The following is a 26,643-nucleotide window of genomic DNA, read 5'->3' as shown; positions in this document are numbered from 1 at the left end:
AGGGCCCACCGAGCGCCCGCGGGCTTCGAGCCCCTCGCTCAGCTCCCAAGGGGAATAAGGGCTGGAGCGGCTCTCGGAGCCCAGGACTCGGCCACGCCAGGTGCTGGGCTTAGGCCCCCCTTCTTCTAGTCCACAGAGGGAGGGAAGCCCCTCCGGCTCCTGCTAACGGCCCCTTACCCTGGCCGGGCTGGGCTGGGTTCTCCACTGCGGCCAGGCAGGGCCCAGGACTCCGGAGGTCAGTGCCGTGTTGGGCCGGGCTGGGTTCTCCCCTGTGGCCAGGCAGGGCCCAGGACTCCGGAGGTCAGTGCCGTGGGGGGCTGGGCTGGGCCGGGCAGGGCCCAGGACTCCGGAGGTCAGTGCCGTGGGGGGCTGGGCCGGGCCAGGCAGGACCCAGGACTCCGGAGGTCCGTGCCGTGGGGGGCTGGGCTGGGCCGGGCAGGACCCAGGACTCTGGAGGTCAGTGCCGTGGGGGGCTGGGCTGGGCCGGGCAGGACCCCGGAGGTCAGTGCCGTGGGGGGCTGGGCCGGGCAGGACCCAGGACTCCGGAGGTCAGTGCCGTGTGGGGCTGGGCTGGGCCGGGCAGGGCCCAGGACTCCGGAGGTCCGTGCCGTGGGGGGCTGGGCTGGGCCGGGCAGGGCCCAGGACTCCGGAGGTCCGTGCCGTGGGGGGCTGGGCTGGGCCGGGCAGGACCCAGGACTCCGGAGGTCAGTGCCGTGGGGGGCTGGGCTGGGCCGGGCAGGGCCCAGGACTCCGGAGGTCAGCGCTGTGGGGGGCTGGAGGGGCGCGACCCAGCCTGTCAGTGCCCGGTGGGCACGTCGCACAGGAAGCACAGAACCACACCCAGCTCCACCTACACTTTTATTAATAGGATCGAGCCTCCACCTGCAAATCCAAGCGTTTCCGCCACAAGCTGCGTGGGGAGTGACGGCCGCACCCCCGGCCTGGGCAGGCCACGCCCCACCCCGCCCCAGGAGAGGCTGAGTGGGGAGCTGAGTGCGCAAGGGGGTTCTTAGTGTCTGTGGGGACTTGCTGTCTTGCCCAGGTCTCCGGGGGGACGTTGCTCAGCCCTGGGGCCTGCGCCGCGCAGAGGGGCCCGGCGGTGCCACTGGCACCACACATAAATACAGACGTACAGTTAACAAAAATAGCATTCGACTCTTCACACGTGAATAAAACTACTCGGGGCTGTACAGCAGAGCACAGGAAATCCCTACGCGGAGCAGCCCCGCTAGCGCCGAGGGGCGCAGGCGCTGGACAGCCGGGAGCGCTTCACGCGCTGGAACACCGCCCCAGGGCCCAGCCCCTCCGCAGCAGCTGGCGGGGGGAACAGGAGGGGCGGGGCCACAAGCGGCAGAGTCCAGTGGCTGCCGGAGCCCTCAGCCAGGTGGGGCACGGCCCAGGGCCAGGACAGGAGATGCCATGCCTGCGAGGGGCGAGCCCGCACCGGAGGCGGAAGGGCTGAGAGGAGAGCCGGACAGGGCTCCCGCCAGGTGTTGCTGTGTGAGCAGGACAATCAAGGGGAGCACCAGCCACCCTAGAGCCTGGGGGGGAGATCAGCTGGCTCCGAGCACTCCTGGCGGTAGGGGGCAGCTCCCTTCTAGAGCTGGAAATCAGCTAAGTGGAACCCCTCAGGAAGGCAGGTATCTTCCGCCGTCCCCATCCGCTGCCGCCTGGGCGGCCCTGGCTGTGCTCTGAGCTCCGAGCTCCATATACTCCAGCGTCCAGGCTCCTGGGGGGCTGCTATAGGTCCCCACTCCTGCTGGCTCCATGGGGCAGCTTGCACCACTCGCTCTAGCCCCCCAAACTGCCCTGAGGCACAGCGAGGAGGGAAGGCAGATGGGCATGCTGCTGCTCCAGGAGAGGGGGGAGAAGCAGCCCCACTTTGCTCCTGCCTGGCCTGGGCAGAGCAGCGCTCACTAGCGCCCATGAGCCGCAGCCAGCCGAGGCAGGGAGCCCAGCCCAACGCCAACATCTCCCAGGGGGCTGCTGCCAACACAGGGGGGGCTCCAGCTACGAGTCCCCCGTCGGACACTGGGGGGGCTCCATGCAAGCAGAGCAGGCCTGGGCCCCACAGTGGGACATGCCGCAGCCATTTCCTGCCTGGCTGCCCCCTGCGCAGAGCAGCCATGCCTAGCGCCTGCTGAGAGCGGCCGAACGGAGCGACGTGGCTCCCCGGGGGGGTGGGGCGCTCGGGGAAGGTGCAGCCAGGGGCAGAGGGCAGGAGGCGGCACAGTGTAACCCGCTGCAGAAAGCTACATTCATCGGGAGAGACCAGCATGGGGCGCCCCTGCGCCCAGGCCGGGCAACACCCCTCAGCCAGCCCAGGGCGGGGCCGGGGGCTAGAGGCGGTGGGAGAGCAGCACACGGCCCTGGGGGGGGGGGTCTCCTGCAGCAGGAGGGAGGGGGGGATTAGGCCCTTCAGGGCTGAGGAGATACCTACTGTAAACTCTACCCCTTGCCTTGAAGAAAGGGTCTGAGGCCTGCTCAGGGCAGACCTGGGGCCTGGCTGCACCTGAGCCCTTCCTGCCTGCTCCAGGCACTGCCCACAGCAGCCCATCAGCTGCCCTTTGGGCCGCTCCCCGCCCCCCCCAAAGGGCCAACAGCGGCTCTGCTCTGGTCAGTCACGGGACACAGGGACACTGCCGGGAACAGCCTTCCAAGCGCAGGGCACTGGCTAGACACCCAGGAAGCCTGGGAAGAGGTGGGGCTGCGTGGGGGGCAGGGCTTGGCCCTACAGCCTGCCTCCGACACAGCCACCCCCCAAAGCTGCTGCTCCCCCCAGCAGTCTCCACCCCCAAGCCCTGCTGTTTGGGACACGGGGCGCAGGTAGGAGTCCCCAGCAGCCGCCAGGGAGCAGGCTGCAGAACAGCTGCCTTGGGCTCAGGGGCTTTTAAAAGCAACAGTGACTGGAGACAAGGCTAAGCGGGAGCCGGTGGCACCGGGGAGAGGAGGCGAGGCGAGACCCTGGGGCAGGAGGCTCTGCCCGGGCTGCAGGCAGGGGTGCTGCCCTTGGAATGGTCCCGCCGCTCTGGAGCGCAGGGGCCCGGGGCCATCCTGGCGCTGGGGGAGGAGTCCGTGTCCAGCTACTTGCGGCTCAGCAGCGAGCCCAGGAGGAGCACGCCGGCCACAGTTGCCCCCGTCAGCAGCCACCTGTTGAACTGCTCCTGGCCTTTCCTGCTCTTGGCAGCAGCATCGTTCCCGTAGAGATCCACAAAGCGCTCCTGTGGGCGGGCGAGAGAGAGAGAGAGAAGGGTTAGGGGGCTGCAGGGGCCAGGGCCGTGGGGCTGCCACGCCAGTGACCAAACGCAGGCAGAAGGGGGGTGCGAGGGGCTCCCCCAGGGCTGCTCCCCGGGCACTCCTCAGGGTCGGGGGCACTGCGGGAGGTGACACTGGGGCTGTGGCTCGGGCAGCCTGGCCTTGAGGTGCCAGACTCGGTGCCGGTGCCGAGGGCCAGGTCATCCCCACTGACAGGCCACATGCTCATTCAGAGCCACCGGGCCCCAGCGCCCAACTCACGCACCATCACGAGCGGCCCCCTCCGCTGTGGGTCCTGCTGCTGCCTCGCTGCGTGCCAGGGGCTGCCCCTTCCGCCCCATGCCGCTCTCCCTGCCCGGCGGGGCCGGCGAGCCTTGCTAGGCAGCATCAAGGGGCAGCCGCCTGCCCTGCGCTGGAGCCAGCTGAGCAGCAAACCAAGGGAGACACTCAGGAAATTCCTTTTATTCAGCTCCTTGCCGAGGTCTGCCCACGGCGCGGAGGCTGCAGAAAAACGCCGCCCAGGAGGGACTGGGCCTGCCCCAGCTCACAAGCACGCAGTCGGAGGCAGCAGGAAAATCCGGGACGAGACCCGCGGAGCCGATCTCCAGCATGGGGGAAGGAACAACGGGTGTGTTCCTGAGAGGGGCGGGGGGGCGTAAAACGCAGGGGAGGGGCAGGTGCGCCGCTTCCCGAACTCGCACGCAGCAGGAGAGGGGCAAAGCTCCCAACAGGCTCTGCCTCAGGAGCGTCCTTCTGCCAGGCCAAAGCGGGCCCAAGGGGACGATTTCAAGATGAGCTATGGAGCAAGGAGGCAGAAAGCGCCTGCGGGGGGCAGACTTTGCCCATGTTCTGCGGGGCCTCTGCCTTCCCGGCCTGGCCCCAGCAGCGTGGGGACTGTACAGCGACAGGAGCGGTTTGGCCAAAGGACGGACAGGGCGTTAAACAAGTGTAACCCCCCCGCCCCCCCCCCGTCAAACGTTTCCCAGGGTTAAGGCCCAGGTGTGACTGGCTGGAACAGGGTCTGGCAGCGAAGGGCTGGAACCGCCCTGCGCATGCTCCCTGCTCCAGCCCAGGTGTAACCGATCCAGGGCTCGCAGCTGTTGGCCTGTTCACGGCGGGGCCCGGGGTCCAGGGCTATCAGATCAGGGCCCCGAGGTGCAGTGTGGGCACAAGGAGGCTGCCTACGGCAGGGGAGCCCTGGCCAATGGCTCCTCCACGGGCTACCCCGCTAGCAGGGAACGAGACCCCAACTGCAGCTACTCTGCCACGCTGCCAGGCCTGCACTTGCCCTTCGCTGCGGGTATCACCCTTCCCCCAGGCGCGCCAGGCCTGCCAAGAGTCGGGAGCTCCCCAGCACTCCTCCCGCCAGCACGACCTCTGCGTGTCTGCCCAGGGACCGACCTGCCCCAGGCCGGGCCAGCACGGGGCCCAGGCAGCATCCGAGAGCATCAGGCGTTTCTCAGCAGCTGAGGGGGTGGGGAAGAGGCAGGAGGTTGGCATGTGTTCTCCCAGCGGGTCAGGCGTCCTCGGGCAGGGCACTGACCCCACAGACACACACGCACTGCCTCCCGCCCCCACACAGTCTGAGCAGGGAGAGGGGGAAGCACAGGACCAGTCATGAGAGAAGCGTGTGTCTGAGGGGGAGAACGCCACGCGGGCAGGGCGGGGGATGCCCCTCAAGCCCGGCTGAGTGCAGGGAGACAGCGGAGCTTTGTTTGCAAGGAGGCTGGACGGGGTGAACCATTCCCTGATCGGCGCCCAAGGACGAACGCCCCCCGTCTGCGCTCTGTGCCCACTCCCCAGCCAGCGCCCCGCGGCAGGGAGCGTCTCCCAGCAGTCAGCAAGGACACGCTCCGGGGCCAGTTCGGGGAAAGGGCGTGTTCTGCTCCACCAGATCCCCGGAGCCGCGGGGCACAGGGCACAGTCTGAGGCATCTGCCAGGAATGCAGCCACCCAGGGCTCTGCCGGTCCCGGCCCTGCTCCTCCAGCCAGGGGATGGCAGGGCCCCCGCCCATCCAAATGGTGAAATACACAGAGACTTCAAGCGGCCAGCCCAGCCCAGCTGGAGGGGGATGGGGAGAAGGGGCAGGACAGAACCAGGGAGAGTGGTGGGACCAGCTGGGAAGGTAGCAGGGGAGAGGGCAAAAGGCCACAAAGGTTTTGATTTGGGGGGACACGTTGGGCAACCCCACCCCCCACGTGACACATGCCCCCCCTGCCAGGACTCCTCTTCCCATACCTCCTGGCAACAAGAGCTCTCCCCGTCCCCCCACTCGGCTACACAGCCCGAGCAGCATCCAGCCAACGGCAAAGCACCGTCTGCGCAGCTGTCTGGGGGGCTGGCGGGGCTCATGCCAGCACGAGTCTCCCCAGAGGGACTGGGAGGCTCGTTTCCCGGGCTGGGTACACATGCACCCCCGGCTCCGAGCTCCCCAGGGCTGCACAGATGGAGAGCAATGCCCAGAGCCAGGGCCCCGGCCTGCAGTGAGATGCCCAGGAGCGGCGGCAGGAAGGCAGCTTGAAGACCCCCAAGGCCTCTCCTTGGTGAGAGGCTGAGTCTGGCTCTAGAGCAGGCCCCGACACCTGCCCAAGCAGCCAACGGAGTCTGGCACCAGCCTGAGATCGGAGAGCGGCTGAGGCGGGCAACGCCTTCTCCTGGGCGGGCCAAAGCCAGCGGGCCGGGCAGGACCTCAAGGAGATGCCTCCCCAGGCCTGGGGATCTGGCTGATCCTCTGGGCCCAGAGCACATGAAACAGCAGCAGCTCTGCAGCCACGCCCAGGACACCCAGACCCTCCAACTCTCCCAAGAGCCGGGTGCTCCAGGAGCAAGGACCGACCCCACACACAGGGATGGCGCGGCAGCTGCCAGAGGGTCTTCCTGATCCATACAGCTGTGCCGCGTGCAGGATTCCCACGGGAGCCAGCAGGAGCAGGCTACCTCGCTACTGAGACAGGCCTGAGCCTGTGTCAGAGTGCGGAGGGGAGAGGGGACCCTCCTGCCACAGAAGGTAGGTGGCATGGCTGTGCATCGGAGACAGGGGGACCTGCCAAGCCAGGCCTGCCGACCCAAGAGCCCCAGCAATCCTAGGGGTCCAAGTTCAGCGCGCAGCCAGAAGAACTTTACCCCGGCAGCCCCGAGGTTTGTCAATTACCAAGCACGCCGCTCGGCCAGATTAAAGCAGGAATGTGGCTTGCGACCATTTCCCAACCCAGCGTTCCAGGGAGCAGGCACATCTGAGGCGAGCTCTGCTCTCCTCCTCGCCTGTGGGGCGGTCACGGGCCTGCTCCTTCTCTAGGGCACAAACGGCAGCGCGCCCGCCTAGGGACCGCGAGTCAGTACCGCGAGCAATGGTAACGAGAGCTCCCCAGCCTCGCATCTCCCCACGCACAGCACCCACGGGCCCCGGACAGGTCTGCTCCCAGAACGCCCTGTGCTGCGGACCAACCTGAGCCAGGCCGAGGGCCCCTTCCTCCCCCTCAGGAGCGGGGGGTTATTCGATTCAGGCTGCCATTTGCCCAGCAGGAGGCTGCAGTCAGCCAGCCAGACTGGAGCAGCACAGATAAGCTCGGAGTGACCCCGAGCGAGCGTGTCGCCTTATTGTGCGACGCACCGAAATCAGACAGGCAGCAGCTCTCTGCTAAATCCCCTCCTGAGCCTCTAGGTTCTCCCAGGCCCACAGCTGTGCGGAGGAACTGCATGGGACACCTGGTGATGTCCCCATGAACAGCCAGACAAGACAAGCTGTGCCTGTTGCTGAGGTCAGTTGGGTGGGTTTCAGTTCCTAAGCTACAATATTGATTGACAAGTAGCTCAGCCAATTGCTTTTAAACGGCTCCTCCCCATAAGTCAAAGAAAATACAGCTCACCTCCCCCCATTCCCTAAGTAGATGTGAAGCATCCACAACCCTCTCCGGCTCCATCGCAGAGCACCCAGCCTTCCCCGCCTTGCTGTGTGCACAAGTTAAGATTTTAATAGGCAGCCCAGCTCCAGCCTGAAATAAGCGAGGATCTGGGGATTTTCAGAGGCCCTGGGGCTTTGCACCTGCTGGTTCCCAGATTGAATTTGGCCTGAAGCCTCTCTCGTTTGTTGCAGACCTTCCCTTTTGTGGTCTGCCCCCACGAGGCTGCTGCCGAGATTGAGAAATGTGCAATTTCAAAAGCAAGTTTTTCACTGGCCTGTTTGGAACAGATGTGTGTCATGTCAAATCCCAAGCCATCTCAATGCGTGTGTGGCCTGGAGCAAATCGCCTCCCCTCTCTGCCTCGATTTCCCCTGGTAAAACAGGGCTCAGGTTACCTCTCAGGCCTGTTAGCGAGGCCAAATTCGTTCCTGTTTCCATAGGGCGCCAAAGCATTGAACACGCAGATCACATTACAGCCAGCTGGGCGGGGCCGATCCAGTTGTCAGAGGTGCACTTTGGTTACAGCCTCGTATACCCTCTAAATCAGGGCTACTCAACTTTGGAAGCCCCGGGGGCCACAACACACGCCCAGGGCCGCAACTTAAGTGTGGTTGCATATACATGCAAATATATGCAAATAGCTTCCTTCACACCGACAGACATGAATACAAAGCACTTGCCACAATGCCCCAGCACTCCCGGCACCTCCTCCCTGGGGGCTAATGAAATGAAATATCGGTAGATCCTAGGCATTTCCCTGGCAGTGCGGACTTCTGCTGACTTATACCGGGCGCCCCAACATTCTAGCCTTTTTCTACGCGATTCTATTGGGAAGGATGTACCAGGTGGGTCTTTAATTCCCAGCCCTTTAAAGGAACCCAGAAGGCCGCTAGGTTTCCGTTTAGAACTACCACTTCCTTTGAGACCGCCGACGTGCTGTATCGTACCCCTCGTTCCGCTGCTGGGAGGAGCAGACAGGACATGGATAGATTTAAAAATCCTGCCCAGGGAGGGGGGGGGGGGGGAGAGAGAGAGAGAGAGAGAGATCAGGATTCTTGTATATTTCCAACGTCCAACCCATTACAGCTGGGCGAGGGAAGGTCAGCATGATGTGTGTGATGAAAGAGAAAGAGAGCTCTGAATCTGTTGTGCCCAGCTAGAACACGGGGATGCAGCATTTCCCCCTCCAGGACTGAAAGTTTGCAACGCTGGGCACGTCGGTCTTAACAATTCTCTCTTCTCTCCGTAAAGGGGCAAGAGGCAGCAGGCAGTCTCCAAACCTCTGTACCATGCAGAGAGGTCCAGGGGCTGCAGGAGCCGGGGGTGACCTACTTCAGGAGGTGGATGAAAGGGAGCAGGGGAACGGATGCTGTCATTCATGCAATGCACTCCAAACAAAGTCTCCCTGTGGACAGACGCTGAAAGGCAGCGGGACTGACACAGAACACTTCACGCTTCTGCATCCTCAGTGCTGGCTGGAGGGGTCACCCAAAAGAGGCATTAGGGGGAGTATACAACCCCCCTCACACAAGAAAGGGTGCGGAAAGGGAGAAGTCTCCCTTTCCAGAGCAGATAAGCAAAATCCTGGCCTTGCTCCACCAGAATCACTGTTCAGCTCCCCTGGCACCCCAGATGCCCAGTCTCTTTCTACTGGGGCAGTTATGACAACTCACTCCCCCCAAAAGAGCCCCGACACTTTGGGCTGCAGGGTCAGGGGAAGCCCTCTGCTGCCACGGAAGTTGTTACTGCTGCCCCAGCATCCTGGCACGAATGCAGAAGCTCCTCCCTCCGCAAACAGCCGTGTTGCATGGAGACGCAGGACCCTGCCACTCCAAACTCCATGCTCAGGGCGTGTGCCGCTGCCCACCCCCAAATTGTGCACGTCGGCAGAGGCATAGTCAACCCCCCCAACTTGCTGAAGTGTATCTGGCAACGCAGAAGGGTCCGTGCAGTCATTCTGTAGCTTCCCAGCCTGACTGCTCCCGATCTGCCTCTGAGGCAGCCCCAGCTGAGAACAAGAGGACGGGAGAAGACAAAGGCACGTCTCTGGTGGTTTGCTACAGAGCATCTAGGTCAGGTGCACCACAGCCTGTCCCCTCCCCCCCCCACAGACGCTGCCTCTCTGCATCCTCAGAGGAAAGACCCAGGCCTTTGTTCTTAGGGCAACCAATAGCACAGTGCTGGGCTGTGGGGGAAGGGAATCAAGACCGTGAAGATCCTTGTATCGAGCCCAATGCTAGAAAGGGGGGAAAAAAATCCTTGTTCCTCGATACAGATCTCAAGCACCCCCTGGCTCTGCACTAATTAGGCTTCCAGGAAGGGGGGGCGTTACCAGGCAGAGGGATAACACACCTCAGTAGCTGACAAGCTGCCATATTTGCAGAGATGTGCTGCACTAAGGGACGTAGACAAAGTCTCATCACAGCACCAAAAGCCGGCACAAAGTGAAGAAACTGAGAAATGAGTCTCTCTACTTGGTAATAAAACCGGCCCCACAAGACACGGCAGCTGCAGAGATACCCTAGCACACAGAACTGTGCCCGGGAGCCAGAACGCATAAGGAAGGGCCCTCATTAGGGTTGGAGAGATGAAGCAGGCTGGCTTGGCAGGGCATGATGGGGCAGGCGGGCGGGCCTGGCGTTTTGTTCCTATGTTGATAGATCGCATCTTGCTCGGAGCTTGTGGAAACCCTCAGAATTCTTCTTGGAACTGGACTTGTTTTGAACCGCTCAGTTCTCAGAAAAAGTGTTTGCAAAGCAAAAGATAAATGGCACTGGAGCTATCGGGCAGTCCAGGCGGGGAGGGACAGCAGCTGAGGAGCATGGAGCACCTTGCCAGAACTGGACAACGTGCAGGGCACGGAGCAAGGGCCACCCAGCTGAGCACCCCATCCCTTCCACAGAATTCACTGGCTTCTGCAGCCCGGCTACAGTGCATGGTGCGCTGCCCCTCCCAGCCTGGATCCCAGGCCCGGCACAAGCCCAGGGCGGGGGCAGGCAGGACAAGGCTGCCTTAGTTCAGGATCTGGTGGGCTAGGAAGTGCAGGTCTCCTGGTTACCTTCCAGTTCATGCACTTACCTAGGGCCTTGCTTCCCTTATGCCTGAGGTCTAGCCCCCCAAGTGTCAGTTTCAACATCTTCAGCCCCATGTTCCGGATCTCAGACTAGTCCCGACATGCCCAGATATTTCTAGCCTCCCCAGTCACCTGTATAGGGGAGGAAATGTCTGAAATTCCTGGGTTGCTCCAATGACGACTCTAGGACAGCAACAGCACGTTCGTTCGTAAGAGGATCATGGACATTAAGTACTGACTCACCCCATCCTCCCAAGGGTATGTTGTTCTACAGTAGGCTCTCTCTGCACCCACCCCCCCCACACACCCAACAGATACATAGCCTGGATGGGGCAGTAAGTGAAGGTGGAATAGAAGTATTTATATCAACAGACACTGAGGTGTCTCCTCACCTCCAAATCAACCAGGAACCATCCACTGGTTCCGCAGGGCAGTTCAGCACCTCCCTGTATTTGTTCCTGTCACCTCCACCCTCCTTGCAGCCCTGATGGTCAGAAGACGTTGTGCACACACAGACTCAGATGCACGGCTCCCTTCATCACCCGACCAGGGACAAACGCCAGAGGAATCCTCATTTCCAGCTGCAGCGCCGAAAGCACGAGCCCCATCGAACACGTGCTGCAGGACCCCCCACTTTGCATATCTATTTAGATCGGTAAAGCAGGCAGCTCCCAGTCACCTCACCCACCCTACCACACAGCACCCTCTGGGGCGAGAGGCGGCAGGTGTTTAAACAGTGCTAACAATGCTCCTCCGGTGGAGCGCAGCCAACGGGGCATGAAAGAGCTTCCTCAGTAGATACCACAATCTATCAGATTGGAAATGCGGCCAGGACTCTGGCATTCCCCCCTGGCGAGACTGGCAGGAGGGCTGCTTTATCACAAGCACCAGCCCTGAGAGCCGGGTTCCTTCCACTCTCTCGTGACTAGGTAACTACCTGAAACGCCAACACTGGCCAGGTGGGACGGAAATAAACAGGGACCAAGGGGCAGCAGGAGGAGCAGTACCAGGACAGGCGAAGAGGCAGATGCAGGGAGTTAACCCGTCTCGTCTCTTTGGGCAGCGCCACGGGGCTGTGCCATGGCCGGGGGACAGAAGAGAGCAGGGAAGGTACCGGGGAAAGCAGAGATGTGGGTCCCTGAGTGTGGCGAGTCCCTCCTCTAGCAGAGGAAGCGTGAGCAGAGACAGGGAGGGAGCCGGACCCTTTGCAGAGCGAGTCTGGGCAGGGCTCAGAGAAAATGCAAACGGCCTTTTACCCGGAACATTCCACACGGAGGAAACAGGCAGTAAACTAGTCCCAGGGCCACACCTCAGGCTGCTGCTGCTCCTGCTTATTTACAGCCCAAGCCTGTCCAACAGGACCTGGCCCGATGCAGTGACCGAACACATGGCGGGGATGTGAAAGTTGAACCGGTGGGGGCTGGAGCAGCTCCCCACCTGCAGGGGGCAAAGGCTGCTTCGTCAGGGAGCGACCCGCCTCCCTGCCCTCCCCTCGAATCAGTGAGCCAATTAAACAGGATTTGACATCCCTAACAGGCAGCGGGGTGACTGCCATACACGCAGCTCTCTCCTCCATCCCCGCCACGAGATCTGCTTGAGAAAGGGAGTCCTGAGAGAGCAGAGCAACGTGAGAGCCAAACGCTCCGCAAATACACGAGGCTTCTCGAGCAAGACTCGCACGCGCTGTCCAAATATTAGCAAGCTCTCCACACCACCCTATCACGTGGATCGTTACTGTCCCACAGAGCAGTTTAAGTGAGCAGCCCACGGCAGAGCTGGGAACATAACCCAGGGCTCCTGACTCCCAACTCCAGCCACAGGACCCAGGTTCCTTCCAACGCAGCTCTGAGTGGCTCTAGTCCCGTGCCCGCAGAACAGCAGCTGTGTTGCTGCTAGATTATGGATGACGCGCGCCAGCCCGCGGCCAGGAATTCGTAGCCATGTGCATTTGGGAGCCGTTCCACACAGAGCGGAGACAAGGTGTGCCACAGGAAACGCCCTGGTGCAGCGGAGCCCTGAAAGAAGAGCTGCCCCTCATTGGAGGGCTGCTGGCTCCCCACGTGGTATTGGCATGTCCAAACCTGCACATGACGCTCAACGGGGAAAGGCGCTTTCAGAAAAGCTGAAAACAGGAGTATTCCCAAAGGCTGCCGCTAGAATGCAGTAAACACAGCTGAGCGGGCGCCCATGTGACTACTCGGGCTCAAGAGGGCTCCCAAAGGCCCCCAGCGCCAGCTCTCCCCGGCATGGAACTGGCTGACAAGCCCCCTCCCCCATGCGTGGCTGCTCAGACAGCCCACAAAGCCAGGACCTGGCGACAGGCAGCAGCGACGGCCACGCGGCTAGAACCGCCTCTGCCACCCAGCACCACGCTGGCGAGCCAGGGAGCTCCGAAAATAAGCCACCGCCGCCCCTCCCCCTCCCCCTCCGAAGTCAGGAGAGTCTGACATCAGAGCCAGGCCTTGTTCCCTTTCTGGTGCTGCGCCGCACAGGGGGACACACAAGTGCAGCTCTGCTTTGCCAGTCACTCCCCACCAGCTTCCACCGCAGAGGGGAGACGCACAAACAGCGTCCGCAGGTGCAGATGCTTCAGGGACTCCGTTGTAACTGTTATGCAAATGACTGACCTCCATGGAAGCAGCTGGTTAATTTCAATTACAATAGCAGGGAATGCTGCCTTGTTCCAGAAGCAGCCAGAATGAGCCAGAGTCTTGTGGAGAGATAAACCCTCTGCCCTGGTAAAGGAAAAGGGTTGAACGCCCCTTCCTCCCCCCAGCAGGGCGGACACTAGCTAGCACCGGGCTGGCTGTTCCAGTTTGCATAAGGGCTCCAGCCGGACTGGGAAGCGCAATAACGCTCTAGAGTTCAGCGCACGCTACGGCCAAAGCCAGGCCTCTGCTAACCAGAGACAGTCACTAGCACATTCCATTCCTAACCCTGCTGCCAGGGACACTTGTCAAACAGGTTTCATCACCAGCTTCCCGGAGCGTACGAGGGGCTTGCACCACTCAGGAGGACGTGCGCCCACCAGCAAATTCAGCCTTTCCCAAATGTACACAGAGAGCCGCAGCCCCGCTCGCCATCCCAGGAGTCAGCCCGGCCTGCTCTGCACACGGCAGCCGAGACGTTCGCTCTATTGCAAGGGAATCAGCCAGCAGGTTAAATATTCATGTGCAGCAGAACCAGAGCTGGCACGAATGCCTAACCCTCTTGCCGCCAACTTCCACCAGTGAACGTTATTTCCCTCAGACCCTCTGGGCCACTGACCAGAACCGGGGTCAGGAACACACAGGAGCGGGAGCGCCGGCAGCCATGAAGCTGTAACCCAGAAGCAGAGCGGGGAACATGGAGGTGGAGCCAGATCCACTGAGGAGATTAGCCCCTGCTGGGAATGGGATTGCCTTTCCTTGAACTAACCCCCTTAATGCCTTTTGGAAAACAACCTCCATGCAGCTTCTCCCCACTGGACAGATGGCGTCTGAGCCCCAACAGGGCAGACCAGTCTGCTGGCCGTTCACATCTCAAGACTCCTTGTCTAGCCTCACAGCTACGTGGAGCCGAGAAGGTCTTAGTGCAATGGCCATGCGCCTAGTGAAGCGGTTGTGTAACGGCTCCCAGGGAGAAGAACCAAGCCATGTTTTCACCCACTCACACTCTTCGCCCCCAAACATTAAGAAAGTTCCTGTATCCTTCTGGAGCTGGGTATGAGGCAACAGGAGGCCGCTTTTGCAAGGATCCTGAGCTTCGCTGGACCCTGACACTGCAATCACATTCCTCATGCTCTGGGGCTGGAGCGCGCCGTGCGCGGAGTGTGATCTTGTCACTTCTGAGGCAGCTCAAGACTGGCTGTCAAAACATGCTCCTGTGACTCGTGTTCTCCCACACAAAGCACGCCCTGGGAAAGGGCTAGGTTTGGGGGTAGGCAAGAAATGAGGACCCACTTCTCCACACACAGACTGGACCCACTCTGGTTTAAATAGGCTGTCTCAGCCCTCTTCTCTCCAGGTAAGTCCTTAGACCTCCCTCTCCCTGCTGATACCCCCAAGGGAGCCAGAGCAGGGCAGGGAGCTGCATTCCTGGAAAAACTTAAACAACAAATAGTCTTGCAGCGCCGTAAAGTCTAACAAAACATGTAGCTGGGATCACGCGCTTTCCCGGGCACAGCCACCTCTTCCGATGAACGGGCTTAGAAGCGGGTTGTACCCACGAAAGCTCATGATCCCAGCTACATTGTTTGTTCATCTCTGTTTGTTGTTTTTTAAGTTTTTCCAGTTACAGACTCACCCGGCTCCCCTCGGAGACTTTTGAATGACTGAGTTCCTGTTAGTCCATGTGAAACGTACAGTGATCAGCCCATGAAGTCACAAGCAAGAACCCTCCTGACCAACAGCAGAGGCAGGCAAACAGGATGCCTAACATGTGAGGCAAACTGCTGCAGCCAGAGAAGGTTCCTCCACGGGACTCTGCTTTGGGCCTTCGTCACCCCCCGGAAGCAAAAAACGGTCTCATCCAATAAGGCCTTGGTGAGCCACGTCACTGCCGGATGGAGCAACCAAGTCCTTATGGCCACGGGGTTCCAGAATCGGGTGCCCTCCCTACATGAAGCGGGGCCATATACACACAGCCTCCATTTCTTGGCCAGGGACCACGCGCCAGCACAGCTCGCCACTGCCGGAGACAACAGCGTCACCACAGCCTGCCCGCCAGCCGCAGGCCAATCCCCCGCTCCCACGGAAGCCAAGGACTTGTGAGCGGGCCCAAGATCGGGCCCGTATCAGCAGCGAGACGGTCCCAACAGGGAAGGAGCCAGCAAGCCAGCAAGCCCTTGCTCTAACGCCAGCATGTGCAATGGGGAGCTTGGCAGCTTGCTCCTGCCTGTGGTTGGGCGGGGGAAGCAGGGGAAGGCCGGCACTGGTATCAACAGCGGGGTGGGGAAGAGACCTTTCGTTCTTCTCCCTGTGCTCCAGGTGCTCAGACACCTGTGCTGTCAAACAGACAGTTCTGCCCGTTCCCCTCTCGCCAGCCCGTGCCCACGATTCTATTTCCAACCAAGTCAGCCCACCCTGCACCTGCTGCTTTCGTCACGGGCACAGCACCCAGCGCTGTCCAGAGCCACCCCTTCATGCCTGACAGAATCCCGCATCGCTAGAGCGGGCTGGTCTCCCTCCAGACCCGTATGCAGGAATGTCGGGGGGGGCTGTTTTTGTAAATGAGGACCACAAGGTTGTGAATGCACCCCCCACGATCCCCCAAGTAAGCGGGCAATCAGCCCCAGCGTCCCCACGGCTGGTCAGAGCACGGTGCAGGCAGCGCGCCAGAGCATGCTTACTTGCAGGACCTGGAGGGGGGTGCTTTCACACCCTTCGCACCCCCAGGTACGGGCCTGCCTCAGAACGCCAGGTGACTTTGGAGGAGCTCAGCTCCTCCGATGCAAATGTTACCGCCACGTATCTACTCCCCGAGTCTGGATGGCAACTGGAAGCCAGGTGCCTGGGGCAAAGAGAAACTGGCTGCCCTTCCTCCTCTGATCAGGCTGGCCCACGGACTAGACCCAGCCTCTTGCTCCCTGCTGACACTCATGTTGGAAGGGAAAAATGGCTGCAAGTGAGCCCACAGGCGCTAACCACGCACACTGAGATCAGGAGAGGAGATTCAGCTCCCCGGTCAGCCACCCCTCGGCTTTCTTTGCGAGAGAGAAAACAAATAATCCCAGAGGCAGCGGGAAGGGCTCTGGTTAAAACTCCAAAGAGGCCTCTGAATTCCATCCACTCCTCCCTCCCTCTGCTAGAGGCAGGCGCCAACACGGAGGGCGTTTGGGTTCCTATTAAAGGGATCCTGAGAGACAGCAGTGGCTCCGTACACGTGAGCATATGCCTGGGAGAAAACACGTGCGGATGTAAAGATGCTGGCTGCATGGAGGAGCTGTACTGGGAGTTTCCGCCTGGAGGATGCCCTTCCCAGCACTAGTGAGCTCCTGTATTCGCTAGCTAAAATAAACACGTGGATAAAAATAAGTGAAATGCCTAAAAATAAAGAGCCAAGCAAGCCGTTTTCTGCACCAGATCTAGGTCACCCAGCGCACCAGCATGCAAGTTGTGGCAGCCGGCACACAACCGTCCCGGCCTCCTGAATTCAAAATCAACATGTCACTCTTCAGATTTTCCTGCCACGAAACTCACACCTGCTCCCCAGTAACCCCCAACTGGAGCCATCTGTTAACCGCTCTGCCCTCCAGTCAGCTTGGGCTGTTTTGCTTGTGTGGCAAACGGTAACCTTATCCCCCACCTGAGCGCTGCAACAATAACACCCGCCTCCCCCCCCCCCCCCCAAGGACGCAGCCGGAGCTGCCCTGTGCACTCAGACGAGGCTGCACTTCCCTCTTTAGAAACGGACCCCTGAGCCCGATGCTGTAAAGTGGAGACAGCTCTTCCCTTTCAGTGCCCATCACAATGAGCAATGAAACTTGAGGAGGTCTCATGCTAATCAACAGTCACTGGCACAGCGTAGATAGGATGGGAGGGGAGGTGTCTGAGAATGCTCAGAGATGAGAACTCTGGCCTAGGACGGGAAAGCTAAACGGACAATCCTACGTCCCATGGTAACCCGCCTGCGAGGGACCAGAATGCTTCCCTTCCCTGTAACCTGTGCTCCTCGATAGCCACTGCAGAATAGTGGGTTTACAAGAGCAGCATCCATGCCAGGAGGGGAGCGGAAGAGGAGAGCTCTTGCTACCACCCAGAGAGAACACCACTTAAAGCTCCTGCTGCCATCAGTGTGTGCAGATTATCCCAGTGGTGGGAGGGAGGGACGGTGAGATCTCTGCCTACCAAGGCTGTTGTTGTCACCGAAACAGCCAGTATCAATCAGCAATGGCTCCCACTTTTGTTCTCAGCCTTCGGAAAGGTTCTTGGATGAGCCCACCCCACTCCTGCCTCCCCTCTCAAGCCCATCAATCCAGTGTCTTCCAGGACTAGTTTAGCTTGGTAGAGCGGTGCTCCTGGCGCTCTCCGGAGACTATTCCCACAGCATTCCTACTTGACCTCAACAAGGCATGTGTGTGTGGAGGGGAGCAAAGAAGAACCGCAAAGGCCCCGAAACATCACATCACCACTCAACCTCCACACTCCGCCAAGGGCCTGCTGCGTATGTTCCTTTCGACTTACGTCAAGGGAGGTCTATGTCCTTGCTGACAGTCACCCCCAGAAACAAGGTGTGGCTATGCGTGACAGGCACGTGCAGAGGAAGCAGCAATGGTGAGGGACCGACCCTCTGGCTGGGTCAGACAAGGGCATCGCAATAGCACAGATATGCAACGACCAAGGGCAGCTCACGGTTGGAGCCCGAACTCCAATTTCAAACAGCACCAGCAGAGAAGGGAGACTCAAGTTAACGGGAGCAGCTAAGAATCAGTAACTGTGTGAAACAGGCTGGCAAATGCATCTTGGGGTATTTTTAAAGTACTTTGTTCTTTGAATCCCAGGACCTCAGAGAACTTCACAAACATGAGTTCTTGCAGTTCACCGTGCAAGATAGCGAAGAATTATCCTTTTACTAGGGTCCAAAGTAGGGAGGTAATAGTGTAGTTGATTAACCGCTTAATTGAGAAGCAAAAGCTTATAGGTTAATGCGATAGACTATACACATTTCCCTCCCCCCACCCTTGCCAGTACATTTTTTAGCAGGCTGGCCAGCAGCCCAGCTGAGTTCTGGCTCATGCTGGGTCCAGAACGTACCCCTGCTGTGTCTCTGCATTTAAACTGTATTAGGAGCCAGGCAGCCTGGCTCAGTTCCAGCTCACACCGGGTCGGGGAACGCAGGCCCCCTTTAAACAGGGGCTGCTGCCACCCCGTACTGCTGCCTCTTTATCAGAGGCAGCAGTACTGGGTGACAGGCACACAGGGAGCTGATTATTAAACTGGCTCCCCTTGTGGACCAGCCTCCCGCCTGGCACCATGTGCTGCAGCCTCTGATAGAGTGGCTGCCAGCCCCGACCCTGGGGACTGTAGAATAGTTGAGTAACCAATAAGGAGTCATGAGGTTACTTGACTATTCAAGTAATATTTAACAGCCCTAGTCCAAAGGGGTTAAAAGACCTGCTCTGAGTCACTGAGTCAATGACAACAAGGAGGTGACAGATGAGGAGTTCGAACATGCAGATTCCTGCTTTGATCACATACCCACAAGAAATATAATCAGACTGTCCAACACAGAGAGACACCGCATAGGAAACAGACAGGGAGAGAGGGGAGGCAGAACCTGAGGAAGGGGGCTGAAGAGTGAAAGTCTGCAAAGATTTCTTTCCATCTTTCACTTTTTAGCAGGCAGGAATTCTGCTGCTGGGCTGGGACAGGAAGCAGCACTGGAAGTCATTCCAATGGCATTTCCTGAAGAGCTGTACAGAAAAGCCCCCAGCGCCTAACCAGTTTGAGAAGATGCCAAAGGCCTACATGCTGAGCAGAGATCTCAAACAATCCCATTGTTCAGAGTGACCCGCCTGCCACGGGCCACCCTGCTTCTCCACCTGGTACTTGGTCTTCTGGGAAAAGGGAACGGCATGCAGGGAGTGCCGGGACCCACACCATTGCGACCATGAGACTGAATCCGATGAAAGAGAAGACAAGCTTCCACTGGGAGAGAAGAGAACCATCTAGTGTTCACAAGCATATTTTTTTGACCCAAGCAGGTGATGCCTACAGAGACATCTTCCCCAGCCCTAAATAGCATGTAGAGTAGACATGGGCAGGATACTTGTTGGGAAGACAGGGGAAGAGAAAATAGGAAGAGTTTGCTGTCTGATAATGCAGGTGCCTTACAGTTAAGGCACTTCACTGTCCCGAAGAGGAAAAAAGACACCCTAAAGCTGTCTCCAGTCAAAGCTAACTGTGCACCTGGAGATACCGTCCTTTGGCCAAAACATCAAACAGATCACGTATGGACATTAAAGATCCCACGGCACTTCTATGTAAGAGTCTGCCCTGGCCACAGTACAATTTGCATAACAGTATTTGGCCCACATGGATTTCCTGTGTAACTTAATAAGAACACTACATTCTTCTATCTTGGCATTGATACCATGCTCATCACTGTCGTATCTGAGCGCCTAGTCTTCATTCCAGGTCTTTCATCTGCTGTGTACAGTGTTGCTGTGTGTTAAATAGCAACTACATTCCACCCTGAGATAGCTGCACTTCCTTGAAAACGTAGTGGATTCCAGCTCTCTGAAACATGCAATAAGCTATTACAATCAACGCTTACTCTAACAGCAGTTAATCTCACAGTGCTAACTACACACCAGGCCTTGGTTACCCAAGCTGTCTGATCAGACAGACAACTTCTCGCTGCCCAAACAGAAAGAGGCAGAACTGAAGACACAAACTCTCTGAGATGGCAATGAGACAAGCTAGGAACAAGCTCAGCATGCGGCTTTGCTCATCCAAGCCAAGCATGGATTTAGCATCTGCACACAGTGTAGTCAACGATTCTACCCGATCAGTCTCTAGGGCAGGAGGACTGCCTCCACCTGGTTATTCCCCATCCCCATAATGGAACAGCAATCACAGAAAGACACATGAAGAGGAGCAAAAAGCGTCACTGAAGGGTGAAATGCAACGTCTCAAGTTCTCTCTCGGGAAGACGACAGGGTGAACACCGAGCACAGTTTGCCTGTCATACGACAAGTGTCTCATTTCTCAGCATTCAAAAACGACATTAGAAAATGGACTGTCTGGAATGCCATTTTCTAGAGGGTTTTCTCCACAAAGATACACAACTCCATCCTGCCCCAACTCCACTCAGCAGTGACCAGCTGTCCCCTTTTCTAGGCTCTGTCCTGGCCGTTCCGGCTTGTTTGGTGAAATTGGGCATTTGTTCCATTTGCTCTTGCCAGATGAGGATCAGTTGGCAAGAACAACCTGGACAAACATTCAGTTTTGCCAAAAAAGTGGGGTGTGACCACTGGTGGGCATGGATGAACATGCAGTGGGAAAGTGAGCGCTTATACCAGCCCTGAGCTAGAGGGAGGGCTCGGGACAGCCAACCCCGCATGCCAGGAGGGAAACATGGGGGCCGGGAAGGGTGTTGGACTGGCTGGCTTTGCACACAGGGAGAGGGGACCTGAGGCAGGGAGGGTGGGGGCAGGCTCAGGCTGGCCCCGCCCCACATGGAGTGGGGCTGGAGGAAATTCTCCAGCCAGCCCAGGGGGTGTTTTGTTTTCCCTTTGGGAACATATGGCCTCCCTAACTTAGCAGGACTGTCAAACCTGGCTACAATTCAGTGACTGGGAAAATCTGGGCTGGGCAGGTCAGAGGAAGAGTTTTATCTAGTCCACCCCCTTTGGTTTGCAGACTTCAGAGAATTCTCTTGAATATTTGTTGAGAAACGATTCCTCTATTGCATCTAAGTTCTCCCCAACGAGAAGTGTGAACCCCAACCTTTCCTTTGTTGAATCTTTGCCCATTATGTCTCACGATACTCCCGAGCCAGCCTCAATTGCTTTGCCTCCTTGGTGTTTACACATTAGGGACAGTTTGTGACGCCATCTAGCACAAGCTTCCAGGAAACCAGTACCTGAGGGCATTGTTCGTGTTACTCCAATGGGACAGCGCGCAGTGCCCCAGTCAAGACAGGGCAGTCAGCATCTGCAAACAGCAATAGAGTCTCCAGTTCCCAGTTATTTATGGAATTGCACAAATGTTGCCAGAGCCTTTAATTCCAGCCTTTACTTTCGGGCCAGATCTTTAGCACAAATTTAAATGAGTCACTCATCATGAATCACTCCCAGCCTTTACAGATCTCTCGGAAAAGCATTAGTCACATCCAGGCTCAGCAAGCAAGGATTTCTCTCTGATAATGGTGACCCGGCCCTCCATGCCAAGCACCACGGAAGCCCTTTCATTTTCAGCCTCAGAAAAGCAGGAACCCTTATTTGAAAGACTGTCCAGGACTACTGCTGCCTATGGATGTTACATTTAGAATAACTGGCTAATCAAAGAGTTGATGCAATTTGTATTGACTATTTGATTAGCCAATAAGGGCGCCTCCACCTCGGGGCTGTTGCTACACTTCAAAGGCGAAAGCGCTGCGGGGAGCACGAGGCCAGTGGGGGACTCAAGCAGCCCCAGCTGGCCCCGTGCTCCCTGTGGTGTTTCAAAGCTGTAGCTCTGCGTGGAGTCCAGGGTCGGGGGGACACTCAGTTGGCCCTGGGCTGCATGAGGCATTTCAAAGCAGCAGACCCCAGGCTCCATGAGGTGCTGCCGTTTTGAAGCACCCCTCCTCTTCACACCCCCCTGCTGCCTCTTTCTGATAGAGGCAGTGAGGGGAGAGGGGAAGACAGATAGTCGACTAGTGTGTCGACTTTCCGATAAACATTTGCTTATCGGAGCGTCAACTAGTCATTCCCACCCCTACGCCTGCCCTCTCTCAGAGATTGGCAGTAGTGAAATGCTGTGATACTCTAGAAAACAAACATCAGGTACATGCCAGGAACAGGCCAGCCAGAACTTGCATACATCTGATTGGGACTTGGCTACAGCACCTTTTTGTGAGAGCATTGTTTGCAGGGGCCAAGCAATAGCAAGTACCACACACACTGTACGTAAGCAGCAGTCCTGATCCACCATCACTGGGCCTGGAAGAGCATTCACTCGTGCAGACTTACCATGGGAGAGGCCAATGGTTTCTCTTTGCATGCAGAAGCAGGGGACAGTGAAAGCAAAGATATCGATACCCTCCCCCACACATCAGGAGGATTCCTGAACTTTTACAGCCAGTTACATTAGCACTATTGTTAGCAACAGCAGAACTGAACAAGGGGAACAAGATCAGGAAATCTGGGGCCAAAAAGTACCTAGTGTGGACACGGGGTTGCCAGGTGGTTTCAACAAAAATACCGGACACAGTTGACATTACATCTTATTTAGCAAATACCGGACATTTCTATTTTCTTAATTTGTCTCCTGAACAGAAAAGCTCAAATACTGGACTGTCCGGTTCAAAACTGGACACTTGGCAACCCTATGAGGACAAGGCCACAAGCACTACTAAAGCTATCACAGCTCCTAGTCTGGTATCTGCATAAGCCCCCGTAATGGACACACAGAAACTGCACCCTACATTTTTCTACAGAAACAGCCCAGACCTCCTCTCTGGGCATCTGCACCGCCTCCCTGTGCAAATTAGTGTGTTACACAGTTGGGCCAGCTTGCCACAAATGATACAAGCCAGCCAGGGTAGCTAAAAATAAACACAGGGATACCAGCTCGGAGCAAAACTGCTGTTCTGTCTAGCCAAAACAGCAGCTCTTAGCCATCTTAAGAGCAGGAGACAGTGGGTGTGTCAGAAAGGAAGGAATCCTGCCCCTCATGCAATCTGCTGAACAAATATTTGTTTCAAACAATGAATTTGTGCTCAGACACAAAGCAACCAAGCTGTGATACTTGGCTGGGGCGGGGGAGGGGTACTGCATTCCCAACAAGCAGAGACCAGTGACTTTCCATCAGTGATTTAATCTAAATCTCCCAGGGAGTTCATTTACAAAATCAGATTGCATTATCGCCTAGGTCTCCAGGAGACAACCCCATCGTCACCCGCAGCAACAGCCACAGAGCCTGGGAAACCTCCACTGGATCACCCCATTCCACAGCTAATCTCTAGTTTTGAAAGCCAGCCCTGGAGAGGGGAGGGATGAAACCCAGCTTCAGCTCTGCTAGGAGGACCCGCAGGGCCAGAGAGCTCATGGGCCAGAGACCACCTGCTGAGCTGGCGAATGAGCGCCTTGGTTATTAACGTGAAGCAAAATTCAGTCTGTTTGGGCAGCCACACCCCAGGCAGTGCCCCAGGCAGATTGCATTCCAAGCATTCCTGGGCTGGAGCGCACATCCTCCTCCTGCCTCAGCAAGGCTTCGTGTCCTGGGTCCAGTGCTGGGTGAGCGCCAAGAGGCCAGCTCCAATTCACCTGTGGCAGGTGCAGTTGCAGGGCAAGGCTGGGCTGGAGCAATCTTGTCTCCATACTCCCCTGCACTTCCTGAAGTCCCCTCTACCTGTCAGGGGGAGGTACCTGCCGGGCTGGGAAAGTGAACACTAGTCCCAAAACCACAGCTCCTCAATGGGCAAGGGAAACAAAACTCCACTGCTTAAATTCGAGTAGCTGGCACTGTCCTCCCTGTACTCTTATAGGCCTCGCTACCATGGTAGAGAATCAAGCCCCACATCCCGTGGACCTAACACGTCCATAGTGCAGGCCTTCTGGTGCAAGCACAAATCCACTAAAAGTGTCCACAAGCTCGGTGCTCAGGCAAGCAGGGGAAAACAACTGTGATTGGAGCCAGGCATACAGCAGGAGTATTAGCTGCCTCTCTTCAGGTAGTTCTAGCTATGTACTTCAATTCTCAAACAATGGGGAGGACAAATACCCCGGGGAAGAAGGCCTACTCTATTGGTGAGCAAATCAGAAGGGGAGTTCTAGTCTTCAGAGGAGAAGAGCTAGCATGTCATCCCACTCCGCTTCAAAGCCTACCCCTGGCATTTTAGGACAAAGGTGGAAGGAAGATTCAGTCCTGAGCTGGGTTCCCGACTACTGTCGGTCATGCTAAGGAACATCAGGAGCAATCCTGGATGACCGGGACGCCAAAAGGGTTTCTCCAACATCCAAGGAGGCTAAGAAGCAGAGGGATTCAGACAAGCCTGGATGGCAGGCATGGTACCAGTCTGGATTGTTCTGCCAAAATGGAGTGACCCCTTGTGGCAAACCGCTAAGAAAGGGGAAAAAGGCCCATTCGAGCTGTCTGTTTCCCTAGGGACATCTAAGACCATTACTACCATGCACAAGGCACTCAGCCAGTTACATTTTAAGCAGACTTGTACAACAGTTGTCAATAAGGTCGGATGAGGGGGAGCGCGTCCCCTTGGACGCGAGACATATTCTTACCCAACCGCCATTCTCTTGGATCCAGGGATCAAGGTGGTCAGTCAGGTAAGTGGTCATCCAAGAGGCGATGCGTCCCACCAACACCTGCATCTCCTTGTCCACACTCTCCACGCACAGGGCTCCTCCAAAGGAGAAAAAAGCCACAATGCGCCCCCAGTTCACTCCGTCCCGGAAGAGTTCATTCACCACCTGCTCGAAGCTCTGGTAAGCCGTGCCCAGGGTGATGTGGAGCTGGGAAGTGAGGTCACTGAAAGCCCTCCGATACCTCAATTCAAACTCATCTCCTGCCTCTCTCAGCGCCTGCCTCACTTCGGCTGCCGGAACCCTTTCATGGGCTTCAAGGCTGTTACTGTGCCCGGCAGCCCCGTTCACTACGTGGCTGGCACCTGGATGCCAGGATGGACTCCCATTAGGGACGCTTGCCATCTCCGCCTCTTCTGCAGCCTCAGTCCTGATCTCATCCTCCCCCTCGAACCAGCTCCAGCTGTGTCCCCTCTGCGATAGCTTGTAGGAGAGGAAGTCAATCACTAATTCCCTGTTAGTGTTCGACATTTTCACATTAGGGGGATTCTCATCGAGTCCATGGTCCAGAACACGAGCTGACCAGCGTGCTTACCAGTTCCAGGCTCTGCTTTCCTCTGGGGTCAAGGCAAACCTCAGAATGTGGAGCAGACAATCTTCAGAGGGAAAAGAGAGGCAAGTAAACTGTTAACACAACATTATACTCACATTTGGGGCATTAACATCAGTAGCTTCTTCCTACACTGAGACCCTGGAGCGTCTGCGGTTACACCCTAGGCAGAAGCTCAGAAAACTGATGGAAAGCCATCCATTTCGACGAGCCCTAGGCTGAAACCCCTTGGACTTGCTTCTGAAACAGCCACAAGTCACATGAAACGCAAGCAGTTCAGCCACCTCTCCATGACCTAGGAAAAGCCTGAAAGCTCTTTTGTGATGTAGCTGCGCAGAAGGTCGAGGGGTTCTATACCTCTGCAGAAGGTCACCAAAGGCTCGGTAGCCAGCCAGCCCCAGCTGCTTAGTCTCAGACTAAGCCTGAGAAGAAAAAGCAGCTCTTGCTGCAGCGACGGCGCGACCCTGCAGGCTGGAAATTTGAAAGCAAAGAGGCTTTGAAGCCCCAAGAGCTCACCCTCCGCTTGTTCCTCCATTACCTTGATTGAGTGGTGCATGCAGCTCCGCTCTGCTGCAGTAACGCAAAGAACCCTCCTTCCCGCACGCCCCCTTCCTCCCCGCCTCCCGGAGAAGATCAAAGCCCTTCCTGATTTTTTTTTTAAAGGGACCGGTACTACTGGGTGAGGTCCCTTGAAATATTGGCTTGCGCACTAAAAGAACAATGCACCGTTCTCTCACTCCTGTCAAGTAACATTTTCCAATAATTAGAGAGGCTCAGTTTAGAACAATAGCAGTTGGCAGCCAGCACGGGGGAGCTGGTTAAAGCTTTACAACATGATTTTCCTTTTTCCATTCCAGAGAGGATTATCCCTGGGCTGAGTTTCACAAGCTTCCAGGTGCATTGAAGGTGCACAGTTCCTCTTTGCTAGGTTTGAGTGCCGCTACCACCGTAGGGAATCCTTTACAGACCTCTTCTGCATTTTACTGGAGTCCCACACCCTCAACCCTACTCTGGTAGCAAAGATAGGGAGAGGAAGTCATAGAATAGTTTCAGGGTGCCCAGGAAAAGCAAGGAAAGATTGGAAGCACATTCAATCTATGCTGCCTTACTTCGGGTGTAATTAATCATTGCAGAGGGAGGTTTCCAAGGAAAGGGAATGCATACAAACACAGATCTCACTGGGAGAGACTTGAAACAAAAAACAGGACTATGTAGTTAAAGACTAACAAGACGGTTTATTAGGTGATGAGCTTTCCTGGGCCAGACCCACTTCCTCAGATCAAAAAAGAGAGACTTGGCACTCTTCAGGGAAACCCTGAAATATTACTAACGACCCCTAGAGTATTGTAAGAACAGAAATAACTCTATAGAAATGTGTCCCAGATACACTCTTTTTCAGTGTTTTGCCATCACATCTATACAGTCAACATCTATAGGCCAAAGGGGGGGCCATGGCTTCCTGTATTCAGAGCTTTCTGTAACTACTTGTATTAGGAAACCTTATAGTGCCACAGAAAAATCACCAGGTAGTTAAGTCACCAACTGCAGTCACTTTCATCTCATTGCTCTTTATTAAAAGCATTTTATTTTGTTCTATGATTTTACCAAAGCAACTTCTCTCTGCCCCATTTCCACCCTGTCCTAGGTCCTACAAGGGGAAGCAGCAGAGTGGCCTCATCTCTTTTGTACAAGGATCTGTACCAAACAGGATACATAGGCTTCCCCTCAGAATACACATTGGAGAGAGAGCATACATCCGTGTTTGTACTCACCCCCTACAGTAGCTGCCGGGAGAAAGCTCTGGCCTGGGAAATCTGTTCACCGCCCCTTTCGGACCAGCTGCAGAGGAGAAAGACAA

General features: G+C 57.1%; 1 protein-coding gene across 4 annotated transcripts; it reads right to left on the bottom strand.

Annotated features, from left to right (window-relative positions):
• Window positions 1-845: 845 nt before the first annotated feature.
• BCL2L1 (BCL2 like 1) lies at window positions 846-26,643 on the bottom strand. 4 transcript variants are annotated; one of them, XM_006129948.3, is made up of 3 exons: window positions 26,558-26,643; window positions 24,155-24,831; window positions 846-3,221 (listed from the first exon to the last, which is right to left on the bottom strand). In XM_006129948.3, the coding sequence occupies exons 2-3, from the start codon at window positions 24,704-24,706 to the stop codon at window positions 3,084-3,086; spliced, it is 690 nt and encodes a 229-aa protein (XP_006130010.2). In that variant the 5' UTR covers window positions 24,707-24,831; window positions 26,558-26,643; the 3' UTR covers window positions 846-3,083. The 4 variants fall into 4 exon arrangements, with proteins under 4 accessions (XP_006130010.2, XP_006130009.2, XP_006130008.2 ...); XM_006129947.4 differs by lacking the exon at window positions 26,558-26,643 and adding an exon at window positions 25,324-25,411; XM_006129946.4 differs by lacking the exon at window positions 26,558-26,643 and adding an exon at window positions 25,302-25,385.

This window comes from Pelodiscus sinensis, chromosome 18 (genome assembly GCF_049634645.1).
Source record: "Pelodiscus sinensis isolate JC-2024 chromosome 18, ASM4963464v1, whole genome shotgun sequence".
In the NCBI taxonomy this organism is placed as follows: domain Eukaryota; kingdom Metazoa; phylum Chordata; order Testudines; family Trionychidae; genus Pelodiscus; species Pelodiscus sinensis.
This window is presented reverse-complemented; position numbering and strand designations above follow the sequence as displayed.